This window comes from Rhagoletis pomonella, unplaced genomic scaffold (assembly GCF_013731165.1).
Source record: "Rhagoletis pomonella isolate Grant_MI unplaced genomic scaffold, Rhpom_1.0 Rhpom_scaffold_00008, whole genome shotgun sequence".
NCBI classification, from domain to species: Eukaryota; Metazoa; Arthropoda; class Insecta; order Diptera; family Tephritidae; genus Rhagoletis; species Rhagoletis pomonella.
Genome location: NW_023458562.1, coordinates 41,652,752 through 41,664,025, shown reverse-complemented (window position 1 = coordinate 41,664,025; position 11,274 = coordinate 41,652,752). Strand labels below are relative to the sequence as shown.

At 33.8% G+C, this 11,274-nt stretch overlaps 1 protein-coding gene across 1 annotated transcript; it reads right to left on the bottom strand.

The window, feature by feature from the left end:
* Positions 1-4,549: 4,549 nt before the first annotated feature.
* On the bottom strand, positions 4,550-11,071 carry LOC118744884 (zinc finger protein 432; the record flags this gene model as incomplete). Its single annotated transcript, XM_036478292.1, is given in 3 exon segments — positions 4,550-6,441; positions 9,262-9,439; positions 9,499-11,071. Coding segments are annotated over 3 exon segments (2,205 nt in total), but the record flags the coding sequence as incomplete, so codon positions are not given.
* Between the last annotated feature and the right edge of the window lie 203 nt (positions 11,072-11,274).

Here is an 11,274-nt window from a genome sequence, read left to right as displayed (position 1 = left end):
TGTCCGAACAACGAAAACGGCTATCATTTTACGCAAATAGGTATGTAGATAGGACAGTTTATAGCGAAACTCGTAAAAGCAAATCTCCATTCTTTGTTAAAAATTTAAAAAAATTCTTCAAAATTGTACCTTACTGAAAATTAAAGACAAAGTTACAATAGTTCAATGGGATTTGGAAATCTAGGAGAAAATGGTTCCCAATCGAATGATACTTGCGCGTTTACGTAAATGTATATCGATCCAGCCTTTCCAATAATTACCACTTTTCGCCATAACTACGGTATTGATAACATATGTAGCTGTGTAGAGTTTCAGGACGTTAGCGCAAGCAGTTCCAGAGATAAGCTATATGAGAAGTTCAGTTTGTATGGAAGGAAGGAGCCACGCCCCCTTTCCCAATGCATTTGCAATATATGCATCAATGCTAAGCTTCAGTTCCCCAGCGTAATTGGTTTTAGAGATATATTGGTTTTTTACGTTTTAGTCTGTATAAGAATTTTAGGAATATCCCGAGCTACATACCGAGTAAATTTTTGGTCAGAATATTTATTTTCAAGGTGTTGCCAAATATGAACCAAGTCGGTGCAGCCGTTTAGTAGTTTAGTGAAATACATTGTAAAAAGAACTGTATGATATTGTAAAACGTGACGTCTCAGATTTCTTAATTTTTTGGCAGCTACAACGATAAGTTTTAATTTTTTTTAGTGAAAAACCTTCCACACAGAAATAAAAAAAAAATTAAGTTTGCGGTTATATCAAGGCGAAATTTTGAGAACGGTCCGTTGCTAACTCTAAATATAAACAACGACGCACTGGAAAAAGTTAATACGTTCAAATACCTAGGAATAATGATCGACGATAAACTAAAACAAAAAAAACATGGATTCTACATTTTCAATTAGAGCTCTAGTAATATGTATATCGGTGAAAACTGCATTTAATTCCATACATTAGCTTTTGCGTGATGCGCTTGCAAACATACAGACAAACATACCAAAATTTTAGATTTGGCTGATCTAATAAACCCCCTATTAATTTTTCTTTTACATCTATTATGTACAGATATCGGACTGTTGCAATTTTATTATTCTCAAATACTCTCGTTTGATACCCATATGGCAACACTTAGTTTATATTATAAATTTAACTGAATTAAAATTTTCAAATAAGTGACAACCCACTTCAAGAATATTTTCAAAAGTAAGCTTCCTAATCCTCTTTAGTTTAATATTCGTATTGCAATATTTCATTTATTTTAAAAATTTTAATGAATACAATTTTTCAATCAGTTGGCAAATCCTCTAAAAATATTTTTAGCATTAAAATTTCCTAGTCTCTTTAGTTTGATGCCAATATTGCAATATTTAATTTATGCTATCAATTAAATTAAATTAAAATTTTCAAATAGGTGGAAACCTTCCCCAAAAATATTTGCAGCTGTAAGCCTTTGTAAATTTCTTTCTTTTGACAGCCATATTGCAGTATTCACTTTACCGTATCAATTGACCTAAACTGAAATTTTAAACACAGGTGGCAACTCTCTAATTTTTTCTTCTATATTGGAAGCTACATCTCTAGCGATACATCTGTGAAAACTGCATTCAATTCCATGTTTTCGACTGATGCGCGTACAAATATACAGACAGACAGAGATTCAAAAATTCTAAAAATTGTTTATTTGGCTTCTGTAGCTTTAATAAAAACCCACCATATTAATTTTTCTTTATTATCTGTAAGGTACAGACATCGATCTGTTACAATTTTATTATATGTATAGATGTAGATATAGATTTCATTTATTTTATCAATTTAATACAATAAAATTTTTCAAACAGGTGGCAGCCCTCCCTAAAAATATTTTCGACAATAAAATTTACTAAACCCCTCCAGTTTGATAACCATATTGTAATATTCAATTTATCTTATAAATTAAATTAAATGTAAATTTTCAAACAGGTGGCAACTCTAAAAAAATATTTTTGGCTGTAAGCGTTCTCTACCCTCTTTCTTTTGATGCCCATATTGCAATATTCATTTTTTCTTATCAATTTACTTAAACTCCAATTTTCAAACAGGTGGCAACTCTCCAATTTTTTTCTTCCTATATTTTAAGTTAGACCTCTAGCCATACATCGGTGAAAACTGCATTCAAATCCATGTATTCATTTTCGAGTGATGCGCGAGCAAACATACAGACAGACAGACAGACAGACAGACAGCCAGACAGATATACAGACAGACAGACAAAAATTCTAAAAATGGTTGATTTGGCTTCTGGTGCTCTAATAAAGACCCCCCACATTAATTTTTCTATAATATCTATAATGGACAGACATCGACCTGTTACAATTTTATTATATGTATAGATAACAAACACAATGTAAATCCGCTTTCTAAACTTGGTGCAAAAATTATAAAAAAAAACTGGAAAAATCGACGCGATTTTTTAATGCGCTATTAAACTAAAAAAACTCTGAAAAATCTCAATAAAAAAATGAAAAGAGAAAAATAGCCAAAATTGATCAAAACGTTGCTGGCTTAATTAACTGATCGCACGTGTACATTATACTTTCACTATATCATATGTATGTATGTAAAGAGTGTTTTTTTTTTGACGTGTGGTTTTCAATGAGGCAATACTTTTTTCGGAGTTGGTCTTTTTGACAGCTGTTACTTGATTTATACTCAGTTTGGTTTGCCATTTCATAATGAACAGACTTACTCCGGAACAACGTTTGCAAATCGTGCAAATTAATACCAAAATAATGGTTCGGTTCGAGTGACGCATCGCGCGCTGCGTCCAATATTCGGTCGACATAATCGCCCAGCAGAGTCGTTAATTCGAGCAACAATGGATCGGTTTCGCACCACGTTTACTCTAGTGGATAATGCGCATCCTCAGAGATGCCGTACAGTGCGCACCGAAGACGCTATTGTTGCTGTGGAGCAGAGTATCGAAGAAGACCCAAATGTCAATGGGGAACGCTATAGAGCAAAGATTAATGACTTTTTCCTGCTTGAATTGGAGGATGTTGATGTGGACGACCTTTGGTTCCAACAAGACGGCGCTACATGCCATACAGCTAACGAAACCATCAATTTATTGAAGGAAACTTTTGGTAAGCGCATTATCTCGCGCTGTCGCTTGTCTACACAGATAAGCCCGAGACGATCGACGCCTTGGAAGAGAATATTCGGCGCGTTGTTGCTGACATACGACCCCCAAATGCTTCAAAAAGTGGTCGAAAATTGGGCCACTCGGCTGGAATTTATTCTAGCCAGCCGCGGCGGTCACTTGCCCTAAATCAGTTTTAAAACATAACGGCAAACTTTTATCTTTATAATAAAGCTAAATTCTTGGCCATAACATTAAACTATATGCGTTTTTTTCTTCATGAAAACCACATGTCTAAAAAAAACCCCCCTTTATGTTAATCACCACTTAGCCGTTGCAATGACACATTTGAGAATAAACCTTAGGCTTGGTTTGAAATTACAGACGGATTAGCCGTTCGTGTCCGGACACTTTTTGTTTGTATTTTTTTAAGGGTATTTTCCCACTCTGTCTCACTGAGAGCGCAAGAAAAATGCGGTGAACTCTCTTTGTTCCAATCAAATTGATTTTGATTTTCTGTTCGAACGGCTTTCTCTTTTTTATGGGTTTCGTAGCGAATTGCATTTATTATTCGCTCATATGGTACATCTATACCTTCATTGGATTTTTTTTGTACATACTTTTGTAACATCAAATACTAGTAATATTAAAATATATGTACATACATATGTAGATTCTTAAGTGCTTATAGAAAAATAGAATACAATGCTTAGTGGTACAGCTGTACCAAAAATGTTCGTAGAAAGAGTGCGGAAAGGTTAATTTCTGAGCATTCGCTCTTAAAGAGAAAACTATCCAAAAAAGTAAGTGAACGCAAAACCAGTAAACATTTCCTAGTTTCATGAACAGCTGTTTAATTTGTTGTTCAATCGCAGCAATTTAAAATCTTATTATATATTCAAATAGGGTTATTTTGTCAATTTCAACTATACAAAGCCGAAGGAATTGTTTCTTTATTAGCGTTTGCACCCAGCAACATGCGATCAGCTGTTTTTTTTCATCGGAAATTTTTGCAATGGTAATTGTTCGCAACTTCCCCTCCAAGTGAACTGTCATTTTGCTCTCTAAATTTCCCCTACTTTGCAAGTTTTTTGGAAACATGAACACCAAAACGTGATAATTTGTGACAATTGCTCCAAATTATTTGCTACGTGAATACGCATATTGGTTTCACTTTGGATACAATAAAATAACAATTTTATTCACTTGAGTATCAATTTAAAATTAAATGAAACAAAACGAAATAAAGTCATACATAAAGTATAAACAGAATCAAATCGCTCAGAGAAATTCGTTGGAAGACAGTTCGCTGCCAAAATTAAAACACACTGCAGTATATGAGATTGCCCACAACCAAAGCGGCGACGAAGTTCGTCTGTCGAAATTCGGCAAGAATAAATTTATTTTTAATTTTGCCGTTGTCGCCGGTCACAAAATCAGCTCTCAGTGGGAAAGTAGCTTTGTTTCCCCATTTTTCTAGCAGATAGTTATCAGCAAGAGTCAGAATGGCAAAATTTGGTGATTCATCTTTTCGCTTTTCTATTTTAATATTTTTTGTTTGCCATTCAATTGATGTGATTTTCCTTTTCCTTTCCTTCTGTTTTACTGGGCGAAATGTTGCAGCGAATATCACCCGGCGGCATCGCTCCGACCGACGAAATTCGCACAGCGATTTGGTTCTGTGTATACGTATAAATATGTTTATGTACAAAATAAAATAACAATAAAAAATAAGAAATTTAATTTTTGGAAAAAGCTCATCCCCAGGAGTGAACCTGGCTCCGTTGAGTGGTACGAGTAGTACACAGTTATGACCACTGGGCTACCGCTCACACGACATTCACTGGCTTTGTTTCCTTTGTTTAGTTTACATTCACAATGGAATTTATCTGGCCGTTTTGGTCTGTGCTGTCAACGAAAATTCCACTGATCCGCATTCAATTTGAGAATTATCTCTGGACTTAATCCGGGTAAAGTGCAGTTAATCCCGAGTTAACGAGTTGATCCGGATCAACGCTGATGTCTGTATGTGTATGCTTTTATTAATCATTTCTCTTGAATTTTTAATTAAGGTTGAAGGGTGCAGACTTCTTTAAGCCTGCGTGGTCACAAGGCTGGATTAAAGTTCGCGACCAAGGCGAGTTTATAAAAGGTGGTAGCAAGAATACAAAAACAACAATTCCATGTATCTTGTTTTTGATTTTGCGGGTTAGCTGTCAAAGTTAACTCGATTTTGACGGGTGTACTGTCAAATCAGTAAAAGCAAGAACAAGGCGAAGAAATAAGCTGGTCTAACAACATCCCCTTTTTATGAACTGGCCTTGGTTCACGACTATAATATTTTAATAACAAAATTGGGTACAGCAAAACTAGTGAATTTTAAATATTTAGTGTTAAATGAAGCCTTTTTTCCTAAGTATCTAATGAACAGATTCAATGGTTTTCAAAAAAGCTGCAGTTGGAAATACTTTTTACTAAAAGCTATCCTACTGATTTAACATTTAAAAAGGCAGCAGCACATTTACTCCAAAAAAAAAAATGTTGCTACCTAATAAGTAAAAACAAAAATATAAATAGTTCATGCAATTCTTAGCCATTTATAATTCGAAATAAATGGATCGCAATTCTTTAAATTTTGATGCTAGCGACGAACTTGGTTCAGAAAAGTTAAAATAAACGTATTCGAGCTGATTTACACTTGCAGCAAAATGACTTGCATATTACGATAGTAACATTAAAAGTATCGAAGTTTTGTACCATCAAGTATTTGGTCTTCTTTAAACCTCGCGTAAATTTTTAAGCTAGGATTGACCTTATAGAAAAAATATGTTTGCATAGCTTCCGGTGGACATTGCTCCCGATTATGTCAGTACTATTTACAACTACAACAATTTGGATTTCTCTCATTCTCAAATTCAATGACGCCAATACGGCGACGGTATGGTTTATGTCCCGGCAGTTCCAAGGGTCTTTTAGATGGCATTCGCGGTAGACGCATATTTAGTATGTTTACGGTATATTTTCTATTTTGTTTTCCATTTGGATACCCATTTTCGTATAATGGCCGGGAGGATGCGAACGTTGTTTTACTTTGAATGCATATTAATTTCTTTTCTATTTCACTGTTGTGTTCAAGCTTTATATGTTGAAGCAGTTTTCCTTCGGTGAGAAATTCGCACTTGCAGTTGTCGCAAGCATGGCTTACCTGCTTGGTGTGTGCTATTAGATGCAAATCCAACTGATGTTGAAACATGAATTGTTCGTTACACTTATAGCAAATAAATCGACCTCCATTTTGACGATCCAGATGGTAGTCCAAGAAAACTCTAAATGAAGTCGGGATAAATTAAATTAAAAATCATATCAATTTATTGGAATGATTTATATATACAGCTAGGGTCAAAGATTTACCATAAAAATGCATAATGATATTGTTTGCAATTTATGTGTATTTAGTATTTATATTTAACGATTTTTATTTAAAATTGAATTGAAGCTTAAACTATGTGCACATTACAACACTTCACATAACTCAAGTGCGTTCAGAGTTGCTTTCATGATTTCTATATACATTTGATTAGCATGTGTACGTATGTACGAGTGAGTGGTTTGAACTTGATTTCAAAATAAATGGTCGCATACCTTTAGGTATTGTTTTTACGAATTTCCTAAACAGTGGCAGCTAAAATAAATGACAATTCGGGGTTTTCTTCTTTTGGTTATTGATTTATGATAAATTATATCATTTCTATTCAATTTATTGACAGCTTTTACAAGGCGAAATAACTTGATTTAAGCATGATTTGCTTATAAATTCCAGATGAGCCGTAAATTACGATAATGTGAACATGCTTAATAACATAAACCACATAGATACAAGTTTCAAGGCTTGCACAAGTTTTACAAAAATTGATCAAACTTCAAAAAGTTGTCATGCAATTTCAAACTAACGCTCGAATAAAATTTATTTTTGTATGGAAGATAATACATAACACCGTGCCAAAAAATGTCAAAAACCAACGGTAATTCTAAGCTACCTGAAACTTGCACTAGACTAAAATTAAATGGCCTAAAAAAGTGCATACCCGAAAATTTTCTAAAAATGTTGGTTAGAAAATTGGAAATTTTGATGACAATTTTTTGAAGTTTAATTAATTTTTATGAAAGTTATGCAAGATTTGAAATTTGTATGTATGTGGTTTCTATTATAGATTGAATCATGATACATTGTCACCTTTTCGTCGTCATATTAATAACTTGACAATTAAGCAGATTGTGACATTTCGTGCTACCATACCAAATATCTAAAATCCTTCAAATTTTATTATTAACTTTTTGTTTATTTAAAAATATTCTGTTCTTAGAATCGAAATTTGAACAAGCCAAAGGTATTTGGTTAGGTACGGTTCGGTAATTTGTACAATAATTTTGGGTTATTGTTTCCAAACGGGTACCCCGAATCAATGAATTTTAACTTACGCACATTCCATATTAAACGCTAGTTTTATATAAAGATTTCAAGATTTAAATTTCGAATAAAAATTTATTAATAAATTCGATTTGATATATGGACTTATTTGCAAAAAATACTGGGGTCAGCGTAGTCGGAGTTGGACTGATGAGGGCTTACAACGCAAAAATCCTGTGGTTGGCGTAACCCGAGTCTACATTTTCTCTGTAAAAATTCTAATTTTATCCTGCTTTCCAATGGATCTCTGCAGAGGGGTCGGAGAAGGAAAGTTTGTCTAATGGGAGCGGTTTTATGTGCCACACCCCCTTCGCATCCGCTGTCCACCCAAAATCTATTCCACATATAACCGAACGTTCCCCCTTTTGTTATTGAAAGATAAGAGGACTAATGCTCAATGAGTTGATAATTGTAGTTCTCGGTTTGCAAACTATCTAACAATAAATCCTTTATTTCACAACCCCACCAATATTGAACAGTAAAATATATATATTTTTACACAAAGAAACAACGATATTGTCAAAATATACTTGAGATAGAAAATATTGACATCTCTGAAAGTCATAAGGCCCACGGGTCCCAAAGTAATTTCCACTTTCAAGTTACTTGCAAGACATGCAGTTAAATGGACAAAGACAATATGCATTAAACAACACATCGAAATATGTAATTTCAGTGTCAGAATTATATCAGAAACAATCGTATCATCGTAATAGTCCTGGGTAGCTATATTTAGAAATAATCAGATGACATAAGGAAAATTTGTTCACTAAAATTATATCAATCTAAAAGAAAACATTTTGGCGAGTGGTTTTCGAATTTAATGTGAAATTTAAACATTTTTAAGATAAGAGATTAATTATTTTTAAAAGGTAAAGGCTAAAACAACTTTAGTATTTATAATCTCAAATGGATGATATAAAATCACATTCACCAAAAAATTTAAATTGGGTAAAGCCGCTTCGAATTTTTCACAATTGAGCAATTGTCAAAAAATCAAAAAGTTGTTTATTGAAACTACCTTCTTTTTTGCATCATGGATTGAATTATGATTTAAATGAAAATTATTAATAATAAATAAATAAACATAAGTTGCAAAAAATATCATTTTGAATTTCGGTGCTAAATCTTTAACCATAGCTGTATGTATATATAGCGGTAAAAATATAAATAGGGAAAGACATTTTAGCATTATTTGGCTAGTAAGTAAAAATTTCAAGCTTTATGCAAAAATTCGACAAAATTTTGAGCTTTTTAATTCGATTTTTTAGAAGCATTTTTAGCATGCAGTTTTGTAGCCCATTCAATTTTAGTAAACAAAGTGCAGATTAATTGATACTTTGTATGTAAGAAATTGCGCGGACAAAAAATTGCCAAAAATCCACGATAAGTCCTAGCTTCTTAAAATTTGCAATTTACTATACTAAAACACAAAAAATTCTAAAAAACCCAATTAAAAAAATTGAAATTTTGATAAATATTTGCTAAAATTCGTAGAATTTTTATAATGTTGTAAAAGTTTGAAATTTTGATTTACTTGGTTTTTTAGATAGTAAGCTTTGTATTTATAAAAATTAATAAACGTTTTTTAAACAAAGAAAATTAGCCAAAACTTGCTAAAATGTCTTTCCTATTTACATTCTCGCTACCGTATATCTTTGTATTACTTTGTACTCACTTGCTTGTAAAAACGCTACCACATTTCTGACAATAAAACCAAGAGCTTTTGAAATGATGAACATAATCATGTAGCATTAGGTTCAACAATGTGTCAGTGAAGAAACCGCAGTCTTCGGATAAGCAAGTAAACTCTTGAGCTTTTATCTGAGCTTTTAGCCTTTCCAGAAGGTAAAGATCTGTAATTAATTGGCACAAAATTGATTTAAGCTAATTTACAAAGTTTTATCGTACACACCATACTCCTTTTCACTATCAATTTGCATTGTTGGTACATCTAAATTTTCATTCGAATTGCGTCTATCTAACCAATCATCAGTGTAGACTCTCCGATTTGACTCCATTGAGTCTGCTACGGAAACATCATCATCGTCATCATTGCCTAAGTCGCAACCATCAAGGTCACTATTCTCATTATCAGTGTGCCCATATATGTACTGTGACAAGCTAGTTAACACTGTTAATCTGCGCCGTAATACCGGCTTTTCCACCACTTTCGTCCTGGCTCTACTTTGAGCGCGTGTTATCCGACGACTAGCCGTTGATTTTATAAATGATCGCTGGGATCGGACAATAGATTTATTGTCATCATTTAGTGGCAGTCCTTTTTCATCTTCATTAAGATGCTGTTCCTGCCATACCTGCCTTTCTGCCAAACAAACGATGCGATGAAAATCGTGTTCATGCAAAGTACTAAATTTTTTATTGCACATATCACAAATATACTCTCGCAAATGTGTGGCACGATGCTGCCGCAACTGTGTTAAGCTATTCATCGTTGCTAAACATTCGGTGCAATGAAATTTTCGTTCTCGCTTCAACGTCTCAAAGGTGGTTTGAGAGATAAAATTGTTCACTCCATTGATTAGAAAGCGCTTGGAACTAACATTTCCTTTATTTTCTTCGCTAGTGGTAGCCAAAGATGGCAAGCTTCGTGCAAACAGATTGCGACAGCGTCTTACATGTTTGGTAAGGTGGTCTTTTCGTATATAGCTTTTACCACAGTATTGACACAATCTCTGGGTTTGCGGGAGCGAAGAACGTTTATAGTTGTTAATTTTCCCGCCAGATTCTGTAATCAAAACAGATTCAGAGCGTTCCCGAATAACTTGTAGCATTGAATGGCTGGCACCATTCTGCGAGTACGTTGAATTTGAACAAGACGATAGCTGTGAACTCGGTATGGGTCTTCCTATTAACTCAGCATTTTCCCGCAATGGCATGGAAGTTTGTAGCCCAGGAGTATACTCTGTAATCATTGATTCCAGATGTTGTATTGATGGCACGTGTACATTCTCGCTCATATCAAAATTTTTCGATTGGACAGTATTTCTATTGTCCGATGTCATAACTTTGGCAACGGATTTATCGATAATACGGTGTTTGTCAAAATACTTATTTGAAGAGGGATGGTACGGATGTTTAGATAGGGGAATGTTTGAATTGGACCCTTCAATAGAAGTTGTAAGCGAATTATTCCATATGTGCGGAACAATTCCGCTCTCTTCAGCATTTCTTATTGGTGAAGCTTGCGTCGTCTTACAAACACTATTGGCACATTTAATAGATTTAAGAGTTCTCTCTGTCTTGTGTTCAATATTTTTCTTTATTCCAAACTTGGTTTCTTCCGGATAGACATCTTTGGTATGTTCTACTTCTTCATAATTAAGCTCATTTTTCTCAGTCGTTTTCAACATAAGACCATTACTAAGTCCATATAATCGTACTCTTATATTATTTTGAACTTCTTTGATTGCTCTTGATTTAAATACGCAAGTTATACAAAGGGATGATAAACATTCATCGAGATTCTGCAAAAACAAAAAAATAGTATTCATATAAAGCTAATTATTTGCGGTTGAGTACGGACGTGTTCTTTATTCGCTAAATAAAAATCATATTTATCGTGTAACTAAACATATTTCACCATCAAAAGACACACTACACTATTATTCGAGTTTTGTGTCGTCGCGAACTGCCCTCAGCAGTATAAAAGATCAAAGCGTGGTCGCGA